The 27,495-nt window shown below is 63.3% G+C and overlaps 1 protein-coding gene across 2 annotated transcripts in view; it reads left to right on the top strand.

The window, feature by feature from the left end:
• Nucleotides 1–26,906, top strand: part of PHF2 (PHD finger protein 2) — an 80,985-nt gene extending 54,079 nt beyond the window's left edge. For both annotated transcript variants that reach the window (XM_047100656.1, XM_047100664.1), the window contains exons 5-22: nucleotides 283–424; nucleotides 3,038–3,224; nucleotides 4,062–4,224; nucleotides 4,852–4,939; nucleotides 5,301–5,407; nucleotides 6,583–6,674; nucleotides 7,473–7,562; nucleotides 11,701–12,069; nucleotides 13,025–13,144; nucleotides 13,316–13,431; nucleotides 14,993–15,171; nucleotides 15,249–15,319; nucleotides 16,037–16,197; nucleotides 20,293–20,567; nucleotides 21,738–21,833; nucleotides 22,099–22,208; nucleotides 24,061–24,412; nucleotides 24,963–26,906. In XM_047100656.1, coding sequence (XP_046956612.1) covers nucleotides 283–424; nucleotides 3,038–3,224; nucleotides 4,062–4,224; nucleotides 4,852–4,939; nucleotides 5,301–5,407; nucleotides 6,583–6,674; nucleotides 7,473–7,562; nucleotides 11,701–12,069; nucleotides 13,025–13,144; nucleotides 13,316–13,431; nucleotides 14,993–15,171; nucleotides 15,249–15,319; nucleotides 16,037–16,197; nucleotides 20,293–20,567; nucleotides 21,738–21,833; nucleotides 22,099–22,208; nucleotides 24,061–24,412; nucleotides 24,963–25,051 — 2,807 coding nt within the window. In that variant the 3' untranslated portion in view covers nucleotides 25,052–26,906. The remainder of the gene's footprint in view (nucleotides 1–282; nucleotides 425–3,037; nucleotides 3,225–4,061; nucleotides 4,225–4,851; nucleotides 4,940–5,300; nucleotides 5,408–6,582; nucleotides 6,675–7,472; nucleotides 7,563–11,700; nucleotides 12,070–13,024; nucleotides 13,145–13,315; nucleotides 13,432–14,992; nucleotides 15,172–15,248; nucleotides 15,320–16,036; nucleotides 16,198–20,292; nucleotides 20,568–21,737; nucleotides 21,834–22,098; nucleotides 22,209–24,060; nucleotides 24,413–24,962) is intronic.
• Nucleotides 26,907–27,495: the final 589 nt, after the last annotated feature.

Below are 27,495 nucleotides of genomic sequence, written 5' to 3' on the forward strand. Positions count from 1 at the left end.
GGAAAATGTTTTTCCTTTAACTTACCGGATAACTTATTTCAGGATAATAAGTTGGAGCCCTAGAAGTGTAGGAGTTTTTGATTTTTTGATTTTTAAAATGTGTGTCCCATGTTGTTTATGTGGGGTTCCCGTCTGCCGGGCCCCCTCCCGCGGAGGCTTGGGTCTCAGCCGCCTCCCTGCACCCCTGCCTCTCAGCGGGGAGCCCACAGGGCAGCCCGGTGCGGCGGGGGGCGGGCTGCACGCCCTGGCCCCTCACGGCCCCACCCCCTGCCCTGCCCGCAGGCCCAGAGCGGAGCGTGGACGTGACGGATGTCGCCAAGCAGAAGGACTGCAAGATGAAGCTGAAAGAGTTTGTGGACTATTACTACAGCACCAACCGCAAGCGGGTCCTCAACCTCACCAGCCTGGAGTTCTCCGACACCAGGTGAGGGCCCCCGGGCCGGGACTGTGGCTGCTGGGGGAGCCCGCACACAGGAGCGAAAGCGGCATGCGGTGCTGGTCTGTTTCTCTTCTCAAGACCGGAAGTGATGCACTGTGACAAATTCAAACGGAACATAAGCAGCAAGACGCGGACTCCTCTGGCCTGCCCCCACCCCGTTCCCCAGAAAGAGCCACAGGCCACACCGCGGCATAGATTCTTCCGGAACGCACGTGCTCATGCTCGTGCATGACGTTCCTTGCGACACTGACGCTTGTGCACACACCACACCCCCACACGCTCCCACACGTGCCTGCACACATTCACAGGTGCACTCTCCAGTGCACACTGTGGGCACAGCAGGGTCGCACTCTGCACCTGCTCTCCCTGCGGCCCCAGCCTGAGCTCCTTGAGCCAGGCCTGCCCTGCTTGCTGCTGTTCTCAGGGTGGAGGGTCCTGCACCATGGCCGTCCGGACCTGCCTAGCCCCAGCTTCTGTGTGGTCGGGGGCTGGTCAGCCACCAGCACTGCCCCTTGTGCCACGGCCCTGCTCTCCCAGGACCACGGCTCTGCTGTGGCGTGGCCAGCGCCTGCCCTGGCCCTGCCTTTCCTGCCCCTCTGTCAGATCCTCGCTGTTCTCCAGCTGGCCCTTTGCTCGGCACAAGACCTGAGTTGTGGCTGGTTTAGTTTAAGCATGATTTTACTTTCAGACCCTTTCCACCCTTGCCAACTTCTGAAAAGCACATGTGATAGCCAGATAGCTTGTGTGCAGAAGGGCAGGTAGGAAAAAAGAGTTACTGAAAACCACACTGAGAAGGGGAATATAGAACTGTGCCAGGAGCCCAGACAGGATACTGTAACTGGATGCTGGGGTCTGTTTGAGCCTCCCGACAGCATAGGCGTAAAGGGAAATAGGATAGATTAGCGTATCGAGGGAAAGCTATCTCCTGCGGCTTCACAAGCAGGATTGTCCCCCAGGCTGGGTTCTGGTGAGAGCACACTCAGGAGCTTGGTCTGCTGGCCAACCTGGGGGCTTCAGAGAGAGCTGCCCGCGTGGCAGAGCTGGGGAGCTGGTGCTTCGGTGTGTGGTTTCCCCTTGGGCCTCTCGGGGCCAGCCCTCTGCTGGCAGAAAAATGTGTGGTGCCGCCGGTGTCCCCAGGCCCGGTCCAAGGATCACAGGGGTCGGGAACACGTCACACCAGGCCATTTGTGGGCTTGGTGCCAGGGCTGTCGAGGGGGAGAGGGTGGCTTCCACGTCATCAGTGCTGTCTGTCCCTGAAGACGCCAGCTGGGGCTTCAGGGGCCAGGCCTGTCTGTGGCCATGTTAGGGTCTGTGGGGATCCGGCCGTGACTCACGTGTCCCCTGATCCCAGAGGCGCCTGCTGTGACAGTGACGTGTCAATTATGTGGACGTACGCCGTCACCTCTGCACTGTCACCCACGGTGGCCTCAGGTGCCTGGGGGCCCTGGGACCCAGCCTGTCCACTCTGGGAGGCTGCAGGGAGCAGTGAGCCTCGGTGGCAGGAGGGCAGGCTGGCTGTGTGCTCGAGGAGCCGTCCAGCGAGGAAGTGAGGGCGTCCGTGGCCGTGGGGGGAAGCGCTCGTGTGTGGTGTGCAGAGGTCTTCCCTCCTGTGGCAGCAGGGGGCCCGGGAGCCACCGTGGGCATGGACGGTGGGGAGGGGGGCTCAGGGGACAGAGAGGAACACCAGCTTGGGACAAGCCGGAGATGTCAAGAGGGTCTGCTGCTGAGGTCTGGAGGGCGGAGTGGCGGGGCCTAGCTTGTGGTTTGTGACACTCTTGTCTGGGCCGGCACGGCCTTCCGTGTGGAGCTGTGCGGTTCTGTCCTGCCTGAGGCGGCCAGCATGTGGATGTGTCACCGCGCAGGGCTGCTGACCTGGACGACTTTGATGCCATACTGGCATTTTTTATTAATTTTTTTTTAATGTTTATCTATTTTTGAGAGGGACGGAGACAGAATGGGAATTGTTTAGGGGCAGAGAGACAGGGAGACAGAATCCAAAGCAGGCTCCGGGCTCCGAGCCGTCAGCACAGAGCCCGACGCGGGGCTCGGACTCACGAGCCGCGAGATGGTGACCTGAGCCGAAGTCGGACGCTCAACCGACTGAGCCACCCAGACGCCCCCCTACTGGCATTTTAATCAGGCCAGTGACATTTAATTGAAAAGGCCACCTTTGCCTGTCTGTGTCTTCCTCGAAGACGAGTTAGCTGGTCTGACAACGACCGATGTGGCTCCAGGCTCCGGGTCCCCTGTGGTCTGCCCTGGAGACCAGTGGCTTCTCACCAAGCGATATCCAGCAGCACCCTCATGGGCCCACCTGGGCCATCCCCTTCTGGGTCCCCAGGGAGGGGCGTTCTCTGGCCTTCCCCCACCCCCAGCTTCGGATGGACAGACCCCATGTTAGGCACCTGCCGTGGCTGCACCCGGCGGCCAGCTGCGATCTGCCCCTGCAAACCTTAGTTTGCTCATCTGTAAAATGGCCGTGTCACGTAGCCCTGGGTGGAGAACTGCTGAGGGACGTGCACCACCTTTCCCGCCTGGGGGCCCGGCAGGTGCGGGGGAGCTTCCTGCCGCCGATGCCCCTCCTCCTGTCTCCCCCAGGATGTCCAGCTTCGTGGAGCCGCCTGACATCGTCAAGAAGCTGTCCTGGGTGGAGACCTGCTGGCCGGACGACGCACTGCTGGCCAAGCCCAAGGTGACCAAGTACTGCCTGATCTGCGTGAAGGACAGCTACACCGACTTCCACATCGACTCGGGGGGCGCCTCTGCCTGGTACCACGTGCTCAAGGTGGGCACACCCGCCTCCACGAGCAAGGCCGCCTGCGGTCCCCACGGCCCCCATGGGGCCAGCACCTGGCGGGGCATGGGCATGTGTTTCTCCGGTCCTCGGGAGGTGGGGGTGGGGGAGCCTCGGGGCCAGAGTGGCCCAGATGTGTTGCCTTTTTCTGGGGAAGGGTGAGGCTCATGAAGCCCACTGGAGGGGGCCTGGCACTCTGCATTCCGGACCCCTAAGGAGGGGAGTGCGGTGCTGGGAGGGCTTCCTGGAAGAGGGGGCGAGGGAACGTGTGTGGGGGCCCCGACAAGAGCGGGGAGGGCTGGGGGCCCCTGCCAGGGGACAAGGGAGATGTGAAGACAAACAGAGAAGGAGACCCCACGTCTTGGGCTCAGGCACCGGCCCTGGGTCTCCCTGCACCTGCCTGAGCCTGACTCGTGGGGCGGCGGGGCTCATGGTCCTGGCCCTGTGGAGCGCTGAGTGTGGGGCGGGCCGGAGCCTGGCCACGGGGGCCATCCTTCCATCTGCAGCCCAGACGCAGGAGGCTCTCAGGAGTGGAGCAAGTCATGACACAGGGGGGCTGCCCCTGCCACACGTGGCATTCCCAGTGTCACGCAAGCATGGCGTGTGGGGTGCCCGGGCTCTGGTGCCCATAACCTTTCCACAAACAGACTCCTGAACTGCAAGGCCCGTGTGGCCCCAACATCTCAGGGAAGGGACGGTGTCCCTGGGTGTCCACGGTTCCTGGGCAGTGGCCGGCTCTGCCCCCCAGCGGTGTCCCCTGCCTGTGGTGCCCCCGCCCCCCAGCGTCCTGGGCGGTGGCGGGCTCTGCCAGTGGCCTCTTGTTGGCAGGGGGAGAAGATCTTCTATCTCATCAAGCCGGCTTCGGCCAACATCTCCCTGTACGAGCGCTGGCAGTCGGCCGCGAACCACAGCGAGATGTTCTTTGCAGACCAGGTGGACAGGTGTTATAAATGCACCCTCAAGCAGGGCCAGACGCTCTTCATCCCCTCAGGTGAGCATCCGCGGGGCTGTCCGCCTTGTCCTGGGGCCCTGAGAGCCGGCCCTGCGCCCCACGTTTTTGCTCATCTGGACAGTTCAGCCCTGAGGAGGAGGAAGGGCCTTACAGGCCTCATGCTGCTTCACCCTGAGACGTTCCTCCTTCTCCAGAAGGCCTCTTGCACGTAGCATGATGTCAATACCTAAGCAGCCGCTGCTCACATTTCCTGATTGCAGATATTTTTTCCCCCATTTTCAATCAGGATTGAATAAGGCCTCATACTCCTATTCGTTTAGGTGTTCGGAGTCCTTCCTGAGAGACCCCTTCCTCCCCTGGGTTCCCCCCTTCCTCCCGGCCACGGTGACATCCCCATGTGGCCCGGGTTCCCCTCTGAGGACGATCCGGGGACCAGCCCAGCTCTCCCAGGGCTATGGCAGCTCGGCTTGGGCCCCCCACACCCACCCCCACGCCCATGTGTGGAGTTCGGGGTGCTGGGCAGCCCAGGCCTGGGTGGGAAGCTCCTGGGCCTGGGCCAGGCAGGAAGTGCACTGAGCAGCCCGGCCAGCTTGGACGGAGGCACCAGGACAGGCTGGAAGGAGCCTCGAGTACCACGAAGGGCTGGCCACCTCCCTGTCTCCCCAGGCTGGATTTACGCCACGCTCACGCCTGTGGACTGCCTGGCCTTCGCGGGACATTTCCTCCACAGCCTGAGCGTGGAGATGCAGATGAGGTAGGGCCACGCTGGCCTGGGTTCCACCAGGCAGGTCCCCTGCTGCCAGGCCGGTGTGGTGGCGTCTCCCCTGAGTTCTGGGCGTGCCGTTAGCCTCTTCCTTGGGAGGTGGGCTGTGATCTCGCAGGGGCCCCTGAGCGGCCCGGTCCCTGCGTAGCCCCAGTGGCCCTGGCCCATGGAGCTCGTTCCCATGTGGTCCCCTACTCCTCCCTGCTGCGCTGGGCCCGTTGTGGAGGCTGGGGCAGCATAGCCGCGCTGTGGCCTTGTCACAGCTGTGACTCGTGACTCTGGCGTGGGCTCACGCTTAGTGTCGCCCCCTCAGAGCTCAGTGCTCTGGACAGTTCTTTGCTATGGTTTCCAGAGCATATGAAGTGGAAAGGAGATTGAAACTTGGCAGCCTGACTCAGTTTCCCAACTTTGAAACTGCCTGCTGGTACATGGGAAAGCATTTGCTGGAGGCGTTTAAAGGTACGGATGTCCAGGTTGGCGTCTCTGCCTGTGGGTGGAGCACAGCCTTCGAGGGGCCTGAGCCCTGCTCTGCAGTGTGGGGCTGGGGGGTGCTGGGCAGGGTGGTTCATGTTTTGGAAAGAACGCCGGCGTGTGTCCCCGGGCCTGGTGTGCGCGGCCTTCTTGGCTCCTGGTGGGGCTAAGTTGGGATGTCACGAGGCCTGAGGGTCTGCCTGGCTCCCAGCGGCCAGCTGAGGACCACTGCAACGTCCCTGCCGTCCTAGGGGTGGGTGTGCCTGTTGGGGTCCCCGCGGAGGCTTGTGGAAAGGGGTGGGCCCCTTGGGTCCCTGCTCTCCGTGGACACCCAGCTGCCTTGCACCCCAGGCCCTCAGGGTCAGTGCCTGGCTCCCAGTGGCCAGCTGAGACCCCTTCCTCGAGGCGGGGGCTCTGGCTCCTGCTAGAGACGGGAAAGCTAGAAACTGACCTGAGTCCTGGCTGGCCAGGTTTCGATGAAATTCATCCATTGGGCCCCAAATGCAGAGCACTTCACCCTGGCAGGGGCGTGTCTAGGAGGGAGTCCAGTCCTGGCCCCGGGGCTCATGGTAGGGAGGTGAGACGGGGGCAGCGTAGGCAGAGCCCCCCCCCCCCCCGCTGGAGACGGCCTGATGGGGTGACCACTGACCATGGGCCCGCACGTCTGTCATGTGGTGGCTCGGAGATCAGGCCGCTCGGCCTCTGCAGCGAGCTACCCGGCCGGAAAGGGGGTACTCTGTCCCCTTCCTGGGGGCTCACACAGCCCCCCAGGGCGTCTCTGAGACCGTGCTGGCCCTGGCCCACCACCGCAGGGACACCCCGTACCGCAGCTATGCAGGGGCAGCGTGAGGTGTGGGTGCGCCTGTGGCCCCTCACTGAGGTGGGCGGGGAGCCACGTGGAGGGGGGGACACCTGGACCCTGCGGGTGGACGGTGGGGGTGGGGGGGAGCGCCAGTCCTGCCCTCGCGGGGCACCTGGATTGGGTCCCCGAGGTTCCGAGAGCAACCGTTGGCAGTTGGGCTGGTGGCAGTGGGCAGAGGTCCGGCCGGACTCCGCCCCTGCCCCGCCCACCGCGTGAAGTAGCCCGCAGGCGGTGGGCGGGGCGGGGCGGGGCGGGGCGGGCACACGCCCACCAGATCAAATCCCTCTGCCTCCCCACCCAGGTTCTCACAAATCTGGGAAGCAGCTGCCCCCTCATCTAGTCCAAGGAGCTAAAATTCTCAATGGTGCTTTTAGATCATGGACGAAAAAGCAGGTAGGGAGATGTGCCCCATGTGAGCGGGCAGAGGGGTGGGTCCGGGCGGGGAGCCTTTCCTCTAGTGGGAGCCAGCCTGTGAAGAGCTCACCTGTAGCGGGGTAGGGGGAGCAGTGCCCGGCCCGAGGCGCAGCGGGGGGGGGGGGGGGGGGGGCCAGGGGCCTGGAGAGTCTGCAGGGGGTAAGGTGGGTGGCGGAGATACCAAGGAGTGCCCCTGAGGGGGCAGGGCGGGGTGGTGAGCTGGGATCAGCCTCTTGGCCCTGGGCCCATCTAGGCATCAGCTCATCAGCTCAGAAGTGGCCTTTGCTCTGTGATGTGGGCATCCCTTTACACTGTGTCCCCACATTGTGCCCTCCACAGCAACAGACCTTTTACCCTACAAGGTGCCCCCAGCAGCACCGCCCTGTCCCGCACCCCCTGCCCCCGCCGTGTCCCCCAGCAGCACTGTCTGGTGATCCCCCAGGGCTGTCCTGTATCCACATCTCTGGCTTCAAGGCCTGGAACAGTATCTGGTGTCCATCCCACCTCCCCTCAGCCACATGGCCAGGTGTAGCAGCCTTGTGCCCAGGAAGAAGGGACCGCCCACGTCCGCTCTCCAGCCAGTGGTGCCCTCGGGCATGTCGTCCTTTCTGGGACTTTGTTTCTCCACCTGTGGAGTGGGGTCATGACAGAGCCTTCCCCCTGCCTGTCTGACGGGGCCTGGGTTGGAGGGCCCCTGTGGGTGGGAAGGGGTGGGGTGGCGTGGCCCAGACGGTAGACAGCAGCACCCAGCCCGGGCCTGTGTGTGTTGTCCTTCAGGCTTTGGCGGAGCATGAGGACGAACTCCCAGAGCACTTCAAACCTTCCCAGCTCATCAAAGACCTCGCCAAAGAGATCCGGCTCAGCGAGGTAGGGCGGACCCCCGGAGGCCGCCGACCCTGGCAGGGGGACCCTCTGCCTGCCTTCCCTGGCCCTCCCCAGAGCTGCCCGCCAGGGACAGTGGTGTCCGAGATGGCTCCTCCCCCAGCCCTCTGGGGCAGGGTCACCGGCACGGTGCAGACGCCTAGGCACCTGTGGCTGCCTGTGACCTCCTGGCAGGAGCCCTGGGAAAACGGGGTGGGGCTCCTCTGCAGCTTTCCCAAGGGGCGGGGAGGAGACTGGAGGAAGGACAGTTCCAGCCTCCGGAGACCCTGCTTGCGTGAGCCCGGACTGCCCCCGGCTTCTCTGTGCTGCAGGGCGGGACAGCAGTTCCCACCAAGGAGGCGGAGGGGTCAGGTAGCTGATGGTGCAGACGAACGGCATCCTGTCATGTGGGCACTGTAGATGGATGTGTCACATGATGGTGCAGACAGATGTGAGGGTATCCTATGGACACTGTAGGGCAGACACGAACATGTCTGGTAGATGGTGTAGCCAGGTGTATCCTACGGACGCTGTAGGACAGACGTGAGGGTGTCCCGTAGGTGGAGTAGGTAGCGTATTCTGCAGACGCTGTAGGACAGACGTGAGGGTGTCCCGTAGGTGGTGTAGGTAGCGTATTCTGCAGACGCTGTAGGACAGACGTGAGTGTGACCCGTAGGTGGTGTAGACGGGTGTATCCTACGGACCCTGTAGGACAGATGTGAGTGTGACCCGTAGGTGGTGTAGGTAGCATATTCTGCAGACGCTGTAGGACAGACGTGAGTGTGACCCGTAGGTGGTGTAGACGGGTGTATCCTATGGACGCTGTAGGACAGACGTGAGGGTGTCCCATAGGTGGTGTAGGTAGCGTATTCTGCAGACGCTGTAGGACAGACGTGAGGGTGACCCGTAGGTGGTGTAGGTAGTGTATTCTGGAGACGCTGTAGGACAGACGTGAGTGTGACCCATAGGTGGTGTAGACGGGTGTATCCTATGGACGCTGTAGGACAGACGTGAGGGTGACCCGTAGGTGGTGTAGGTAGCGTATTCTGCAGACGCTGTAGGACAGACGTGAGTGTGACCCGTAGGTGGTGTAGGTAGCGTATTCTGCAGACGCTGTAGGACAGACGTGAGTGTGACCCGTAGGTGGTGTAGACGGGTGTATCCTATGGACGCTGTAGGACAGACGTGAGGGTGTCCCATAGGTGGTGTAGGTAGCGTATTCTGCAGACGCTGTAGGACAGACGTGAGTGTCACCCGTAGGTGGTGTAGACGGGTGTATCCTATGGACGCTGTAGGACAGACGTGAGGGTGTCCCATAGGTGGTGTAGGTAGCGTATTCTGCAGACGCTGTAGGACAGACGTGAGTGTGACCCGTAGGTGGTGTAGACGGGTGTATCCTACGGACCCTGTAGGACAGATGTGAGTGTGACCCGTAGGTGGTGTAGGTAGCGTATTCTGCAGACGCTGTAGGACAGACGTGAGTGTGACCCGTAGGTGGTGTAGACGGGTGTATCCTACGGACCCTGTAGGACAGACGTGAGGGTGTCCCGTAGGTGGTGTAGGTAGCGTATTCTGCAGACGCTGTAGGACAGACGTGAGGGTGTCCCGTAGGTGGTGTAGGTAGCGTATTCTGCAGACGCTGTAGGACAGACGTGAGGGTGTCCCGTAGGTGGTGTAGGTAGCATATTCTGCAGACGCTGTAGGACAGACGTGAGTGTGACCCGTAGGTGGTGTAGGTAGCGTATTCTGCAGACGCTGTAGGACAGACGTGAGGGTGTCCCGTAGGTGGTGTAGGTAGCGTATTCTGCAGACGCTGTAGGACAGACGTGAGTGTGACCCGTAGGTGGTGTAGATGGGTGTATCGTATGGACGCTGTAGGACAGACGTGAGGGTGTCCCGTAGGTGGCGTAGGTAGCGTATTCTGCAGACGCTGTAGGACAGACGTGAGGGTGTCCCGTAGGTGGTGTAGGTAGCGTATTCTGCAGACGCTGTAGGACAGACGTGAGGGTGTCCCGTAGGTGGTGTAGGTAGCGTATTCTGCAGACGCTGTAGGACAGACGTGAGGGTGTCCCATAGGTGGTGTAGGTAGCGTATTCTGCAGACGCTGTAGGACAGACGTGAGTGTGACCCGTAGGTGGTGTAGACGGGTGTATCCTACGGACCCTGTAGGACAGATGTGAGGGTGTCCCATAGGTGGTGTAGGTAGCGTATTCTGCAGACGCTGTAGGACAGACGTGAGTGTGACCCGTAGGTGGTGTAGACGGGTGTATCCTACGGACCCTGTAGGACAGACGTGAGGGTGTCCCATAGGTGGTGTAGGTAGCGTATTCTGCAGACGCTGTAGGACAGACGTGAGTGTGACCCGTAGGTGGTGTAGACGGGTGTATCCTACGGACCCTGTAGGACAGATGTGAGGGTGTCCCATAGGTGGTGTAGGTAGCGTATTCTGCAGACGCTGTAGGACAGACGTGAGTGTGACCCGTAGGTGGTGTAGACGGGTGTATCCTATGGACGCTGTAGGACAGACGTGAGGGTGTCCCGTAGGTGGTGTAGGTAGCGTATTCTGCAGACGCTGTAGGACAGACGTGAGGGTGTCCCATAGGTGGTGTAGGTAGCGTATTCTGCAGACGCTGTAGGACAGACGTGAGTGTGACCCGTAGGTGGTGTAGACGGGTGTATCGTATGGACGCTGTAGGACAGACGTGAGGGTGTCCCATAGGTGGTGTAGGTAGCGTATTCTGCAGACGCTGTAGGACAGACGTGAGTGTGACCCGTAGGTGGTGTAGGTAGCGTATTCTGCAGACGCTGTAGGACAGACGTGAGGGTGTCCCGTAGGTGGTGTAGGTAGCGTATTCTGCAGACGCTGTAGGACAGACGTGAGGGTGTCCTGTAGGTGGTGTAGGTAGCGTATTCTGCAGACGCTGTAGGACAGACGTGAGGGTGTCCCGTAGGTGGTGTAGGTAGCGTATTCTGCAGACGCTGTAGGACAGACGTGAGTGTGACCCGTAGGTGGTGTAGACGGGTGTATCGTATGGACGCTGTAGGACAGACGTGAGGGTGTCCCATAGGTGGTGTAGGTAGCGTATTCTGCAGACGCTGTAGGACAGACGTGAGGGTGACCCGTAGGTGGTGTAGACGGGTGTATCCTATGGACGCTGTAGGACAGACGTGAGTGTGACCCATAGGTGGTGTAGGTAGCGTATTCTGCAGACGCTGTAGGACAGACGTGAGTGTGACCCGTAGGTGGTGTAGGTAGCGTATTCTGCAGACGCTGTAGGACAGACGTGAGGGTGTCCCGTAGGTGGTGTAGGTAGCGTATTCTGCAGACGCTGTAGGACAGACGTGAGTGTGACCCGTAGGTGGTGTAGGTAGCGTATTCTGCAGACGCTGTAGGACAGACGTGAGTGTGACCCGTAGGTGGTGTAGACGGGTGTATCGTATGGACGCTGTAGGACAGACGTGAGGGTGTCCCATAGGTGGTGTAGGTAGCGTATTCTGCAGACGCTGTAGGACAGACGTGAGGGTGACCCGTAGGTGGTGTAGACGGGTGTATCCTATGGACGCTGTAGGACAGATGTGAGTGTGACCCGTAGGTGGTGTAGGTAGCGTATTCTGCAGACGCTGTAGGACAGACGTGAGTGTGACCCGTAGGTGGTGTAGACGGGTGTATCCTACGGACCCTGTAGGACAGACGTGAGGGTGTCCCATAGGTGGTGTAGGTAGCGTATTCTGCAGACGCTGTAGGACAGACGTGAGTGTGACCCGTAGGTGGTGTAGGTAGCGTATTCTGCAGACGCTGTAGGACAGACGTGAGGGTGACCCGTAGGTGGTGTAGGTAGCGTATTCTGCAGACGCTGTAGGACAGACGTGAGTGTGACCCGTAGGTGGTGTAGGTAGCGTATTCTGCAGACGCTGTAGGACAGACGTGAGTGTGACCCGTAGGTGGTGTAGATGGGTGTATCGTATGGATGCTGTAGGACAGACGTGAGTGTGAGGTGGTGTAGATGGGTGTGTCCTACGGATGCCATAGGACAGATGCAAGCATGTAGACGGATGCTCTTTTCTGCTGGGTTGTCTCCCCCGGCCTGGGCTGAGGCCCTCCTGGCAGGAGGTGGTTGACCACCTCTTCTTGTCCTTGCCCCAGAATGCCTCCAAGGCCACCCGACCTGAAGTGACCCCGGCCATCTCCTCGGATGAGGTCTGTTTTGGGGACCGGGAGAAGGAGGAGCCCCCATCCCCTGTTGAGGCCAGCCCTCCTCGGTCCTTCCTGGAGAAAGCGTCCAAGAAAAAGACTCCCAAAACCATGAAGATGCCCAAACCGTCCAAAGTCCCCAAGCCCCCCAAGCCTCCGAAGCCCCCAAAGCCCCCCAAGCCCCTAAAGCTCAAGGATGGGGGCAAGAAGAAAGGGAAGAAGTGCAGGGGGGCAGCCTCTCCCACCATCCCCAACCTGGACCTGCTGGAGGCCCACACCAAGGAGGCGCTTACCAAGATCGAGCCGCCCAAGAAAGGCAAGGTGGGTGGTCTCACCCTCCTGTCAGAGGGTCCACAGACACCTCGGAGGCTGGCCTGCGGCCCAGAACCAGGGCTGCCGTGTCCTTGTACTAGGGGCCGGGGGCAGGTGGGCTGTGCCCAACGAGCTCGGCGCAGTGGGGACAGAGCCTCCCAGTGAAGGCAGTGGCGTCTGTGCTGGGACGGGGGTCCCACCCGGGGTCTCGCGGGGGGACGAGCTGGCTGAGTCTTCTCTGGGACCTGAAGGTGGGCCAGGCACCCACGAGAGCAGTCGGCGGGGGGGGTAGAAGGGGGACTGGCAATGTGGGCAGTTACTTGAGGGGCCTGAGCCCCCATAATCAGTGGGAGAGGCAGGCCTGGCCCTGACCAGTGTAACCAGAGGGCCTTAGGCGTGGGCTTCAGGGACCATGAGACACTGGGACCCGGCCCCATTGAGTGATCTCCTGCTAGTGGGAGGCTGATACCCCTTCTCGGGGAATCACTGACAACCAGGGCCAGTGTCACAGGGCTCCAGTGGGGCACATTGGTTTTCCTTTCCTTGAGGCAGAGAGGGTGGATGAATGAACAAATGAACAGGTGGATGGATGGCAGGGAGAGGGAGGGAGGGCATGGGGGGGGGAGGGTACATGAATGGGCCGATAGGTGGGTGGATAGATGGGGTGGTGGGCGGATGGATGGATGGATGGATGGATGGATGGTTACGATGGTGGGTGGGTGGGTGGATGGGTGGGTGTTTGGGGTGGATGGATGGATGGAGGGGATGGGATCGTGGGTGAATGGGGTGGATGAATGGATGATGAGTGGATAGATGGGGTGAGTGGATGGGTAGCTGAGCTGCTGCATGTGAGCCAGCAGGAGGCAGGGGCTCTGTGCCGTGTGGCTCTCACTTTGCCCTGTAGCCTCAGAGATCCTTGACCCTCTCCTGTGTCCACTGCTGGGTCATGACTGCTATTTTCTAGGCCACAAAGGGTGTCCTGAGTGTGCCCAACAAGGAGGTGATCAGTTCACAGAATGATGTGGAGAGGCTGGAAATCCGAGAACAAACTAAGAGCAAGTCAGAAGCCAAGTGGAAGTACAAGGTGAGGAGTGTGTGCGTGTGTGCGCACGTTTGCACACACGTGAGCCTAGGCGCTACAGAGAATGGGGTTCCTGGATGATGTGGTCCGAGGGAGGAGGCCGGCCAGTCCCAACACCTCCGCCCACTGGCTGCCTGCATGCAGCCCAGTGACAGCCCTGGGTTTGCTTTTCAGAACAGCAAACCCGACTCCCTGCTGAAGATGGAGGAGGAGCAGAAGCTGGAGAAGTCTCCTCTCTCAGGAAACAAGGACACCAAGTTCTCGTTTTCTTTCAACAAGAGACTGCTGGGGTACGTGCACACTCAGCCTGCAGGGGCAGGCGCACACGCTTGCACACAGCACACGCACAGAAACGCACCCCACATCACACGGGCTCGTACACGCTACACACACACCCCACATGCACACACACGACCTCCTGGAGGGGTCCCCAGGTGAGCTCCCCCACCCCTTCCGGAGCCGGCTGACATCACCAGGCAGAACCTTTGCCCACCTCCCAACCTGATAGCTCTGGTGGGTGGAGAGGGGCCAGCTGGTGTGTGCTTGCAGAGGGGAGAGCGTGACTGGGTGGCCTCCAGCCCAGTTGCTGCCCTGGGCTGGCACAGAACGCGTAGGGTGGGTCAGGGTCCTGGCCTCGGGGCTCAGAGGCCTGTGTGAACCCATCGTTCTCAAATGTGCCCCAAATTATGGCTGTGATGGAGGCCGTGGAGGATAGAAGTGCAGGGCTTGTGGGGCCCGAGAAATCGGGAGGGCTTCCTGGCGGAGGTGGCACTGAGCCGAGAGGCAGGAAGGGTGTGTGTGGGAGTGGGCGTGGCGGTGTTCCAGACAGCGGAAGGGGTCTGTGTCTGCTGAGCAGCTTGGCAGCCGAGAAGCCCCTTGTCAGCCAGGGTCCCACGCGCGGTTGCTCGCTGAGTCTGAGGTTGGGGTGGGCGCCCCCCGGCTGGGAAGCAGTACATCCCAGTGGGAATGGGGCCAGTTTTCTGCCATGGGCTTCAGTTTCCTTGTTGCAGGTGGTGGGGAAGCAGGGCGGGGCAACGTCCAGTGCCGTGCAGAGCCTGGCCCGACATCCCGTTAGTCCCAAGACCTCTAGACAGTGTGCCGAGACTGCTCAGTGAGCAGGGGCCTGGGTCTGGTCTGGGTGGTCTTAGGGCCCAGAGGCCTGTGGGGAAGGGCCCGTCGCCTGGACCTCGTGGCCCCGAGCACATGCTTGATTGTCTGAAGCTCGGTTGCTGGGCGCCGAAGCTTTGGAAATGGAGAAGGCAGCGGTGGATGGGACTCTGTGCGTGCACACGTGTGCGTGGACACCATATCACAGCCGTGCGTGCACGCGCGCGCGTGGACACCATATCACAGCCGTGCGTGCACGCGCGCGCGTGGACACCATATCACAGCCGTGCGTGCACGCGCGCGCGTGGACACCATATCACAGCCGTGCGTGCACGCGCGCGCGTGGACACCATATCACAGCTCTGTGTGCATGCCGGTGTGCACATCCAGCAGGGCTCCCTGCCGCCTGGTGTGTATGCTTCAGATGCTGGCAGTTGGAGCTGCCCTGTGGGGAGCAGCGGAAGGCCCAGCCCTGGCTTACTGTCCCCGCTGCTGGACGCGTCGGAGCCCCGCCTCACCCGACTTGAATGATAGCTTTTAGAACATTGTGTCTGCACCGCAGTCGGAATTAATTCTTCCAGCACGGCTCCACGGGGACCCCAGGCCGTGGATGCTGGCTGCCTCTGAAATCGAGCTGGGATCAGAGCCTCGGGGGGGGGGGGCGGGGGGAGCACACCCTCCAACAGCTGGAGGACGGGCCGGCCGCTGTCCCCTGGTACTGACCGGCCCGCGTGTGCGCCACAGCTCCAAGGCCCTGAAGCCGCAGCCTGGCCCCGGCGTGTTTGGGGCCGTGCAGAGCTTCAAGGAGGACAAGCCCCAGCCCGTGCGGGACGAGTACGAGTATGTGTCCGATGATGGGGAGCTCAAGATTGACGAGTTCCCCATCAGGAGGAAGCGGAGTGCCCCCAAGAGAGACTTGTCCTGTGAGTGAGGGCGCAGGGGGTGGGGGGCGGCCGTGCTCCCGTGGCCTCTGCCAGACGCATCTCTGCTGTGCTTTCAGTCTTACTGGACGGGAAGGAGCCGCTGCCCACGCCCGTTACGAAGCCAAAGCTGGACTCGGCACTCTACAAGGTGTGTCTGCCCCGGGTCCCCGGGAGGCCAGGCCACGCGCCCATCCCTGTCTCTGGCCGTCCCGCTTCGCAGGGGACGTGGCTCATCTTCATGCTCCCCGGGCGTTTCCTTGGGGGTTGGCCTGGGTTCTGGAGTGGGGCCACGTGCCATAGGACCCACAGGGAGGGATGAGCGCAGGGGTGGGACTCAAGGAGGGTCTTCGGGTCTCTGTGGGTGGCTGTGCCACCATGAAGATGATGAATGGTGGGGGGGAGCGGGGCCAGGCCTGCCGGGGGTCCTGCACCATGGTTGGGGGGTGGTTAAGTTAGGCTGCGTCCAGCCCAGGACACGGTGGCTGTGCGCGAGGAGGCCAGGGGTCCCCAGAGCTACCCGCCAGTGGCTGTTAACGGGCTCTGCGTGTGGGCCCGTGCTCCCACCAGCTCCCTGCCCACCCACACGGGCTCTCCTCCCATCTGTTGTCAGTACCGGCGCTCCTGTGGAAGGCTCGGTGAACCAGGGTTTCCTGGGGGAAATAGGGCAGCCTTCCGGGACAGGCCCCTGGGGCCCGACAGAAAGCTCTGGGGTCCAGCCGTTTTGTGTGTGTCTGGCCAGCAGGCCCCGCAGTGCTTGTTCTAAGGGCCGGCTCTTGAAAGACTGTGAGAAACCTGTTTGTGGCCAGAGGGAGACAATAGCTGTCCCTCAAGCCCTGTCCGATCCGTGGCTCTATCCCCGCGGCAGAGTGACGAGTCCTCTGATGAGGGCTCGCTGCACATCGACACGGACACCAAGCCTGCCCGCAACGCCAAAGTGAAGAAAGACAGCGGGGGCTCAGCCGCGGGCATCCTGGACCTGCTGCAGGCCAGTGAGGAGGTTGGAGCGCTCGAGTACAACCCCAACAGGTAGGCCTGCAGGGCACACGTGGGCTCTCCGGGCCTACGTCCCAGAGGTGGGCTGGCCAGGGAGGTGAGCGGGCGCTGGCCTGCTGTTCTCGAAGGTCTGTGGAGCCCCTGAGTAAGGGCACGGAGCTCCCCCCGACCCTGCCACTCAGAGGAGGCTGAGCGGCTGCCCTCCTCGGGGGAATGCGCAGAACCGGGGCTGGGCTGGGCTCCTGGCTGGGAGGTCTAGCAGTCTCTATCTAGACGCTTCCCAAATGCTGTGAAGGAATGTAGGAAATTCTCCATGGCCTGTGCCCAGCCTCCGGGTCAAGGGCACCTGGTGTCTCTGGGACCCAGGGCTTCAGAGACCTCACCCTGCAGGGAGAGAGAAGGTCGTTTCAGAGCCTGGGGACAGGAGAGGCGTGCCCCGGGAGGGGCCACACCTGCCAGGTCCCCAGATGACCGCACCCATCCGGGGGCACGTGCAGACCCACCCAAATTGCCGTTGACCCCTGTGTGCAAACGGACATGCACTTGCCTGGCAGGGTTGGGAGCCCACTTGCGGCTGCGGGGGCCCCTGGATGCCGAGATTCCTCCTGCCCAGGCCTGCTAGGCCCCAGACCTGCGATCCGAGAGACACGGATTAACCCCTCTGGGCTCGTTTCTCTGGTGATGGTCCCAGCTGAATTCTCTGCCCATCCGGCTAATTTTGTTTTTAAGCATTGTGGTCATTTTTTGCTCACGTGGAATTGCCACAAGTACCACAGACAGATAACCGAGGGGTCAGGGCCTCCCACCTGGGAGTTTGTCCCCTGCCCGTCCCCGCGACGGCAGCACGTTCCGGCGGCCCAGGAGACACTGAGGCAGCACAAGTGGTGGAGGCCAGAATCCCTGTCCTGCCCGATGACAGAGCTTGGTGGGGGCCCGGGACGGTGGGCTGTGCCGGGCGGTGACATCCAGGCAGGAAGGGCTGGGCCTGAGGAAGGCAGGGCGCACGTGGCCTGCCCAGAACCCGGTCCCCTAGCTCTGCCCCCGAGACCGTGTTCCCAAAATCGCAGTCCCAGCGCTGCATGAGCTGTGGGGAGGCCGCAGGGCCCCCAGGAAGCGCATTAGGCTGCGATCGGAGAGGATTCTGGCTAAGTCACTTGGCTGTGTTTTCTTTCACGAATCACGGTGTTTTGCGCAATACTGTGTTCACAGGCAGCTGTAGGTGCTTTCTCTCGGCGCGTGGCTGGCAGTGTCTGCTGCCCTTCGGGGTATGCGTTTCCTGCTTGGCATTGAGTGGTTTCTGTGCACGCACAGATATGAGTCCCTCACGACAGAAATGCCCTGTGGCCTTTGCTATGGCGGGACCCTGGCCTGAGGCTTGGCCAGGAGAAGTCTGGCTGTGACCCCCTTTCCAGGAGGGCACTGGCCCCACGCGGCCTTGGGGCGCCCTTCTTCCGGAAAGAACCCTGGCTGGCTGATGCTCGGACTCTGGAGGGAGGGCTGCCGGTCCGAGGCGCACCGCTGACTGCCCTGCACACACACACCCACCCGCACGTGCACACGTGCCTGCCAGGCCCACCCGGACCGCCTGCTGCAGGCAGTCCCTCTCCCCAGTCTCCCATTTGGAGAGCGGGTCAGTTTTTGATGGTCCATTTGCTCTGTTTTAAGTATCTGCTGCTGGGAAAAAACAGCTGAAAAAAAATGGAGGGAAATATGTTAATTTCTTGTGGATGGTTTGCTTAGCGTTTACCGCTGGGGATTGGGGGGAGGATTCTGGTATGATAATTGGAGGATTAAGAGATGAGTTTCCATGTGCACTGGCTAGACTTTGCTCCTTGGTGCGCCCGCCCTGCGTGGACTGACCGCTGGCCCGGGCAGCGTGCAGCCCTGGGCTCCACAGGCCTCCCTCCTGGGTGCAGCAGAGCTGGGCTGGGACCACGCCAGTTCCCCAGGGGAAGCTCCCGGTGGGTGTCCTGCCCCCCCTGCCCTCCTGTCCCTGTGGGAAGCCTGGTGTCTGCCCAGCCTTGAGGCTGCGTGAGGGGGCCCAGAGCTTTGGGACGGGGCCGGACGGGGCCACATCCATGCCCCAGAGAGCCTGGTGCAGAGGGTGACGGGCCAGCCATTGGCTCCTGCTGTCTCCCCTGCAGGTCGGGGGTCGTGCTGCTCAGAGACCACCGGTGACCGTGGCACAGCCGTGGTATACTGTGTGCTCCTGGCTAGGTCTGGACAAGCCTTTGCCTGTGCAGGGTGGACGGGGCAGAGGGTCCAGGAGCTCCCGATTCTGACCATCCGACTTGATTTTCCTATCGTTTTGGCTTTGGAACTGCAGTCCTGTTTGGTTGCAGCAGAAGCCAGGACATTGTGGCCCAGGGTATCTGGGGCAGAGCCCGAATGGCGGTATTTGTGGGGATGCTGCTTGGAGAGCCCTCCCCAGCCCCCTCCTCCCTGCTCCCGACAGAATCCCTGGCCTAGAGCCCAGCAGTGACCCAGCAGGACTACGTGTGTCCAAGCTTGTCTCACTGGGCCCCTGGGACCTGCAGGGACGCTCTGTGTCTGTTCTCCCTGGGGGCCGACTATATCTCCCCCAGCCTGCCGGCCCTCCGTTTGAGAAGTTCTCACTTCTGAGCCGGGACTCGTGGCTCCTTCTTGTTATAATGGTCTTACTACTAAATGTGTTTCCAACACTTCTGGAAGATGGGGTGGGGGAGGGGGGCAGCATGAGAGAGGACGAGGCAGAGCCCCCAGCAGGGCCTGTGTGGACTGACACCCTGGGTGCTGCTTTGGGGTCACAGTAGCCTCGAGTGGGTCCATCCCCCAGGGCACATGGGGCAGGCAGGAGAAGCATGGATGTCAGACACCAGGGCTGGACCCTGCAGCCGCTGCCCAGGCCTTCTGGGTCTGTGATGGGGAGGAGGGCTAAGCGCCTGTGGCTTCCCCACCCCATTCGGGACTCCTGGTCCTGTCTCCCAGGGAGGGTCAGCTCAGGAATGCCTGAGACAGTGGTTTGGCTGGGGGCCCACAGGTCAGGGTGGGCTGTCCTGTCCCACGGGGGTGAGGCCAAGGGCCAGAAACGGCCCCTGAAGGGAGATGCCTGCTGGGCCAGGCCCACTGGGAGTTTCCTGGGCTGGGTGTTGGCTGCCTTGCAGGGAGATGTGGAGGGTTGACCAGGGTGAGCTATCTGTCCTGGTGCAGATAGGCTAGGGGGGGAGCGGGGCGGGGGGTGCTGGCTGCAAGGAGGCATGGGCTGGGGCAGGGGCAGGAAAGCAGGCCTGGCGGGGGGGTGGGACATGGAGCTGAGGTCCCTGAGAAGGCCCAGACAGACCCTATGCGGGGGTCTGTGGGGACGGGGAGGAGAGCACAGCACCTGGAGGAGCCCAGGCCTTGGCGGTGAGAGCTGTCCCCATCCAGCCTCGTCCAGGCCTCTGTTCTGTTGGGGGGGAGGGGGGCTGCCACCCACCCCTCCCAGAGCCCAGGCCAGCGGAGGACGCAGCGTCAGTCAGCGGCACAGCCTCACTGGGTATCTGGAGGGAGGGGAGTCAGTTCAGCTGGGAGGAGGTGATGGCGGGGGTGGGGGTGGGGGGGGGGCGCAGGCGAAGAGAATGTGGCAAGGGGGCCCGGCACTGCCCAGAGCCGGAGGGTGACAGGTGCCCGGATCAGGTCAGCAGAGGGTGGTGTTGGGAAGGCTGCCTGAGGGGGCGGCTGAGCGGAGCCGAGCTCAGGCCGGGCTGAGGTGTGGCCAGCAGGGAAAGAGCCGGTGGGAGAGAGCAGGCGCGATCAGAGGCCGGTACGGGCCCGTCCATCTGCCACCCTTCTCTCTCTGCCCCCTCTGCTCCCTCTCTTCTCCTGTGTCCCCTCACCATGCCCTCTCTGACCCTGCAGCGTGTGGGGGCAAAGGGCTGGAGAAGGGGGTGGTTGGCTCTTTCGGAGAGGGAGTCATCGGCTACTGCTGTGCTCCACCCTGTGCCCTGTGCCACTGCGGGGTGGGGCTACGTGGGCTGTGGACCATGGCCTATGGACTGCTTGCTGTGGGCTGAGTGCTGTGGGACGTGGGCCACGGGTCATAAGCCGTGGGCTCAGTGCTGTGGGCCGCGGCCTGTGGGCTGAGCGCCGCCTTTCTCTCTGTGTCTCCAGCCAGCCCCCGGCCTCCCCCAGCACGCAGGAAGCAATTCAGGGAATGCTGTCCATGGCCAACCTGCAGGCCTCCGACTCCTGCCTGCAGACCACGTGGGGCGCCGGCCAGGCCAAGGGCAGCTCGCTGGTGGCTCACGGTGCCCGGAAGAACGGGGGTGGTGGCAAGGGCGCCGGCAAGCGGCTGCTGAAGAGGGCAGCGAAGAACAGCGTGGACCTGGATGATTACGAGGAGGAGCAGGACCATCTGGATGCCTGCTTCAAGGACTCAGACTATGGTGAGGCCCTGGGGGTGCGGGCGGGTGCCGGCAGTGCCCCCGGGCTTGTGCTCCTGCCGGGAGCTGGGCCGTCTTCAGGAGACAGGAAAGTCGGCCTCAGAAGCATATGGTCGCCACCCAGAAAGAGCCCCTCCCTGGCCCGTAGCCCACAGAGTCTCTCCGTCTGTGTGCGTCACGTGCTGGGCACAGACCCTCCTTCTCGCGTGCTCTGCCGTGGCTGCCTCACGTGTTGGCCCCTTCCAGCCACTCTCGGCCGCCTGCTGGCTTCTGCCTCTCAGCCACCACGGACGCCGCTGCTGGGAACGTTAGTGCAGGGGTGCCGTGTGGCCACGTTTGCCGTGCCTCTGGCGTGGACCTGGGACGGGGCGTTGCTGGGTCGGAGGTCCACGGCTGTTCTACCCTCTGAGGACCGGCCCCGCTCCCCCCTCTGCGGCCACACTGTGGCGTGCTCACAGACATGTTGAGACCACGGCCGTCCCGTCTGTCTCTGTGTGGGTCACAACACTGAGGCCCAGAGTGACCCACATCCAAGGTGGGCAGTGAGCAGGGGGCCTTAGGGCATGACCCTCCCCCCCAGCCCTCCAGGCCCTGCTCTCGGGGCTCCGGGCAGCTCTGGGGAGCTGCTGTTGGCCGCAGGGGAGGGCTCAGGAGTGAGGACCTGCCTCCACACCTTGGCCTGCCCCCCTGGGGATGTCTGGGGCCCAGGGGTGTGCTACCCTAGTGATGCGGGGTCTGCCTTCGGCACGGTCCCCACGGCCCAAGGGCCTCAACTCCCCCCTCCTGCCCCTGGAGAGCCCTCCCGAGGGGAGGTTGGCCCTGCCGTGTCGGGTGGACACCCGCGGGCCTGGATGTGGGGCCTGCCCTATTCTGACAGACTGACAGCAGTGAGCGCCGTGGTGGGGGCACCGGGAATCCCCCCAGAGCTGCTGTGCGGGGCTTCCTCATCAAAGACTCGCTGGGGAGGCCTGGGAGCTCTTGTCTGGCCAGTCCCTGCCCTTGCTGTGCCTCAGGGGGCCTGGGCTGGATGGCTCCCAGGGGGCTTGTGCCCTCGCGCGCGCGCGCCTGTGTGTGTGGCAGCCGTGACAGGAGGGACAGTGCTCTGCAGCTTGAAGTCCCCCGCTCTCAGCAGGGGCTCAGCCTCCCCCCCCCCCCCCCCCGTCCACCTCCTAGTTTACCCCTCCCTGGAGTCTGATGAGGACAGTCCGGTCTTCAAGTCCCGGTCCAAGAAGAGGAAGGGCTCGGACGACGCCCCCTACAGCCCCACAGGTAGTGCAGGAGCCGGGGTTGGGGGACTGCCTGCGGGGGGCCGGCCCCTCACCTACATTGTCTGGATGAGCAGCCCTGGGGGGGTGTCTCTGCACCTGGCCTGGGGTGGGGGTCTGAGTCCACCTTCCGTGTGGCCCCTGCCTGCTGTCACCTGTCTTGCTGGCGTGGGGCCCCTCCCTGAGTTGTAAGGTGTTGGACGCAGACTGACGCAGGGGTGCACAGGCGTAGGTGGCCATTCGAGGCAGGCTGACGTTCTCTCCTGCAGCGAGGGTCGGCCCATCGGTGCCAAGGCAGGACAGGCCTGTGCGTGAGGGCACCAGAGTGGCCTCCATCGAGACTGGGCTGGCAGCTGCCGCAGCCAAGCTGTCCCAGCAGGTGAGACGGGCCCTGCCTGGGCTCAGCTCCCCAGATGCCTCTGCTCCCCCGCCCCAGCCCCCTTCCTGGGCCTCTGCTCCTCCCCCCAGCCCTGTGCCCAGGCCTCTGCTCCCCCCCCCCCCCCCGCTGCCCCCTGCCCAGGCCTCGGTCCACCCCCAGCCCCCTTCCCGGGCCTCTGCTCCCCCCCAGCCCCTTACCCAGGCCTCTGCTCCCCCGCCCCAGCCCTGTGCCCAGGCCTCTGCTCCCCCCCCCCCGCTGCCCCCTGCCCAGGCCTCGGTCCACCCCCAGCCCCCTTCCCGGGCCTCTGCTCCCCCCCAGCCCCTTACCCAGGCCTCTGCTCCCCCGCCCCAGCCCCGTGCCCAGGCCTCTGCTCCCGCCCCCCCGCTGCCCCCTGCCCAGGCCTCTGCTCCCCCCCAGCCCCTTACCCAGGCCTCTGCTCCCCACTAGCCCCGTGCCCAGGCCTCTGCTCCCCGCCCCCAGCCCCCTGCCCAGGCCTCTGCTCCCACCCCCCTGCTGCCCCCTGCCCAGGCCTCTGCTCCCCCCCAGCCCCTTACCCAGGCCTCTGCTCCCCCGCCCCAGCCCCCTGCCCAGGCCTCTGCTCCCCCCCCCCGCTGCCCCCTGCCCAGGCCTCGGTCCACCCCCAGCCCCCTTCCCGGGCCTCTGCTCCCCCCCAGCCCCTTACCCAGGCCTCTGCTCCCCCGCCCCAGCCCCGTGCCCAGGCCTCTGCTCCCCCCCCCCCGCTGCCCCCTGCCCAGGCCTCGGTCCACCCCCAGCCCCGTGCCCAGGCCTCTGCTCCCCCCCCCCCGCTGCCCCCTGCCCAGGCCTCTGCTCCCCCCCAGCCCCTTACCCAGGCCTCTGCTCCCCACTAGCCCCGTGCCCAGGCCTCTGCTCCCCGCCCCCAGCCCCCTGCCCAGGCCTCTGCTCCCCCCCAGCCCCTTACCCAGGCCTCTGCTCCCCCGCCCCAGCCCCCTGCCCAGGCCTCTGCTCCCCCCCCCCGCTGCCCCCTGCCCAGGCCTCGGTCCACCCCCAGCCCCCTTCCCGGGCCTCTGCTCCCCCCCAGCCCCTTACCCAGGCCTCTGCTCCCCCGCCCCAGCCCCGTGCCCAGGCCTCTGCTCCCCCCCCCCACTGCCCCCTGCCCAGGCCTCGGTCCACCCCCAGCCCCTTACCCAGGCCTCTGCTCCCCCGCCCCAGCCCCCTGCCCAGGCCTCTGCTCCCCCCCCCCCCGCTGCCCCCTGCCCAGGCCTCGGTCCACCCCCAGCCCCCTTCCCGGGCCTCTGCTCCCCCCCAGCCCCTTACCCAGGCCTCTGCTCCCCCGCCCCAGCCCTGTGCCCAGGCCTCTGCTCCCCCCCCCCCCGCTGCCCCCTGCCCAGGCCTCGGTCCACCCCCAGCCCCCTTCCCGGGCCTCTGCTCCTCCCCCCAGCCCCCTGCCCAAACTGCCCAGTCTGGGAGCTGTCTCAGGCTTGGGGACATTTGAGTCTTGCTGATTGATCCCTGTTCACAAGTTTCTGGGAGTGAAGGGGGTTGGGGAGGGGGGTACTGATGGCACATTCCCCCCCTCGGCCGGGAGTCAGGCTATGGGTGGAGGAATGGGGCAGGGGGCACGTCCACTGCAGCTGAGTGGTGGTGCCACCTTCCATGTGTCCCCATGTCCAGGGCAGCTCACCCGCACGGGGGCAACGGTGGTCCCTGCACGGGTCCCGGTGCTGCTCGGGTTCACGGTGGGGGGGCGTGGGGCTAGGTGTGGACCCAGCCGGGTCTCCTGGGGGCCAGCTGGCCCAACGCCAGGGGAGTGGCCTCACACAAGAGGGACCAGCCCCTGTGTCTGAGGCCCGGCCGCATGCTCTGTCCAAAGGAGGAGCAAAAGAGCAGGAAGAAGAAGAGCACCAAAAGGAAGCTGGCCCCCAACACCCCCTCGCCCTCCGCCTCGGCCTCCGCCTCTGCCAGCACCACCCCGGCCTCCGCCACCCCGGCCTCCGCCACCCCGGCCTCCGCCAGCACGGCCAGCAGCCAGGCCTCGCAGGAGGGCAGCTCGCCCGAGCCCCCGCCTGAATCCCACAGCAGCAGCCTGGCGGACCACGAGTACACTGCGGCCGGAGCCTTTGCAGGGGCCCAGGCCAGCCGCGCCTCCCAGCCCATGGCCCCCGGGGTCTTCCTCGCGCAGAGGCGGCCCTCCGCGTCATCCCCCAACAATACTGCCGCCAAAGGTACCGCGCCCGCGTGCCCCCAGACTGCACGCTAGAGGACCACGGGTCCCCTCTGTCCCCAGGTGGCCACGTCTACGGCCACGTGCTCGGCCAGGGCCCCTCTCAGTGCGAAAGCTGCTCCTGCTCGCCTTGGCTTTGGGGCCCAGCTTAGAGCTGGGTGTCGTCGGCAGTGTGCCCAGGGGCCCAGGGTGATCCAGGCTCCCTGGGTGGTTCGGGGGCAGGACGGCTGGCTGCGTCCCCAGGTCCCCACTCTCACCCCCAGACCCCCGATCTGCCTGCACCGTGGCCCCCAGGCCCAGCTGGCTGTGGACAGGAGTGTGGCTCCCGCCGCCAGGAGGAGGGCTAGGCCTCACTCCCTTGTGGTGCCGGCCCCCCACCCTCATCCCACAGCCTCGCGGCAGGGCACTTGGGTGACCACCGGTGGGTCCGCGGAGTCTGGAGCCCCGGGGCTCAGGCCCGCAGGCCTGTCTTACAGAGAAGATGGGGGCTCCCGGAGGGGAGGTTCCTCTCGAGCTCTCACACCCGCCACTTTTGTGTCTCTGGCCTGCAGGAAAACGTACAAAAAAGGGCATGGCCACCGCCAAGCAGAGGCTTGGGAAAATTTTGAAAATTCATCGGAATGGAAAACTACTCCTTTAAAGTTTGGAAAGCCAGGATCCTTCCGCTCCGCTCAGGACCCCCGGAGCCCCGCTAGAACATCCGCCCCCAGGAGGGTGGCCGCGCTGCCTCACCCCAGGGAGGGCCTGGCCCCCTCCCGGCCACCACTCCCCCCCCACACGAGCATCTGTTGCTTCAGCAGGCGGAGCTCACCAACGTGGACAGATGTCCTTTCTCAAGTTGCTTAGAGTGACCAGTTCCCGAAACTCGGCCCTGCCCACGTGAGGACCATTCCAGTTTCAGGACAGCCTCCAGGCACCCCTGAGTGTGGGTGTGATTGCAGGGCCTCCGCAGCTCTGCTGGGAGCATGAGTCCTTCGAGGAAGGAGGAGTGAGCCAACGCTCACCAGGCCCAGAGTCTGAGCTGGCCACAGGCTGGTAGCCTCCAGAGGCTTAAAAGAGGCAAAGAACACTAGAGAGGAAGAGGAGGAGAAAATGGGATCTTGTGTGCCCCCCTACTCTTCCTGAGTGATTCTCAGTCCAGAGAGCGTTCGGCCCGGCCAGGAGAGGGGCCTCTATGCTCCGTGGCCGGCAGGTGGCGGGCCGGACGGTGGATGTGGTGCCCTGAACTGCCGGGGCGTTTGTCGGGATGCTGGGGCCGGCGGCAGGGTCTGTGTTGGTGGGTGGGGGCGCTATCGTGGGGTCCCCCTGGAAGGGTCGGGCCCAGCCACGACCTAGGGCCTGGGAGCCCAGGCTAAGCCATGTGGGCGGGCCCCGTCCAGCCCCACCGGCTACACTCGGAGAAGCACTTGTCGGCCGAGGCACCTGCCTGGCGGGGCTGACGGCGGCTGGGCGGCCCAGGGACGCAGGGCCCGCACTTCTGTCTTGTCACCTGTCGGTGTTTGGTGTCGAGGCCACGGGCGGACCCCGGACCGCACGTCCTCCGCCCAGTGACACGGAGGGGCTGGATTTGTTTCTCAGGCAATCCTGTATTTTAATTTTAGATGTATCTCCTGAAGCATATTTTTCATAGAATGTAGCGTGTAAATAGCTTTTTAAATAACTTCTTTTTTATAAGAGTAAAAGTATCTTTAGGAATTTCTTTCTAGAGAGTCCTTCATTAACATTTATACGAGTTTTTTGCCGAGTCTGATGAGCAGTTGGGTTTCCAATGCTTCTCCTCTCCTTCTTTCTTTCTACTGTTATCGTCGGTATTCTTTCTTTCTCTTAGGAACTAAGGTATTGCCTGAAAAACAAGTGATGTCTGTGCAGCCTTATATCTGTCTTTACAGAAGCAAACCGCACGCACGAGACCTGTTCCAGACGCGATCAGAGAGGGGTCTTCGACTCGAATACCAGCTCTTTCTTTCCTTCTTGTTGGCGAAGGGGGTGGGGACGCCGCTATTTTACTAGCACCTTGTGAAGTGTTTCTGTGTTTTGTGATGCTGTAATTTATTAATGTTTGTAGCTTTTTATATTTGTACATTTCTTATGAGCTTCGTTTATACGCCCGTCCCAGGGCGCTGTGTCCATGCGCAGAAGTGGCCCGCGCTGCGGAGGGGGGGGGGGGTGCGGCCCCGCCCCCAGGCTGGCGGGCAAGGTCGCCGCCGGGCCCCGGCGGAGCCGCCCTGGCGTCTGCGAGGTTTCCTTTCCCGTCCTTGTTGAACATTTATATAATCTAACCCGGCCATCAAGCTGTTCTCTTTCTCTCTCTCTCTTTTATTTTTTAAAGTTTATTATTATTATTTGGCAACATGTACATTTCTAACAAAGTTTACCGTGGCTATTAAAGTGTTTTATTTCCCGATTCATATTACTCTTGTATCGAGTCCATGAGGTCTAAGGCAGCTTAGATCAAAGTTTTAAAAGAGTAAAAATATTTCAGGTTTTGTACAGAACCATGTCTGTGTCATTCCTGCTCATCCGCGGGAGGGGTGGCGGGAGGGGTGGCGGGAGGGGAGCGCGGGGCTGGGGCGAGGGTGGGCAGGCAGGCCAGCCCTCTCGGAAAGCCTTTGGATTGCCCGCGGAAAGCCAGAGTGCCCCAAGCCAGCCTGCAGGAGCGGCCGCCACGGCCCCGAGCACCGCCCCCCCGCCCCCGGAGCCTCTAGAACCACGTAGGGTTCACAGGTGAACGGTTTAGCTGAGTCAGTGAGCCCAGGGCCCGCACCCTGCGGTGTCAGCATGTGGGATCTGAGAGTTATTCACAACAGGTCCTGCCTGGACCCCCTCCACATGCACAGCGCACGGCAGCTGAGGAGGGAGGGCATGGGCAGCTGCAGAAAAACCAGCCGCTGCTCTGGGAGAGGTGCCTGCGCCCACCCCCACCCCCGCACCTGCTGAGTATCCCTGGGCCCGTCATGGGGCATGGTGGAGGGACGGTGGGTGGTCCTTGTGCGCCCACTTCCCAGATGGCCGTGGCCCAGGGCATCGGCTTCCCAGGTAGCTGAGCAGCTGCCTGTGGATGTGCCCACCAGGCCACTGTGACCA

The sequence above is a fragment of the Lynx rufus genome, unplaced genomic scaffold, assembly GCF_022079265.1.
Source record: "Lynx rufus isolate CCGP_SWC_20201006 ecotype Redwood Valley unplaced genomic scaffold, mLynRuf1.p SCAF_10, whole genome shotgun sequence".
Taxonomy (NCBI): domain Eukaryota; kingdom Metazoa; phylum Chordata; class Mammalia; order Carnivora; family Felidae; genus Lynx; species Lynx rufus.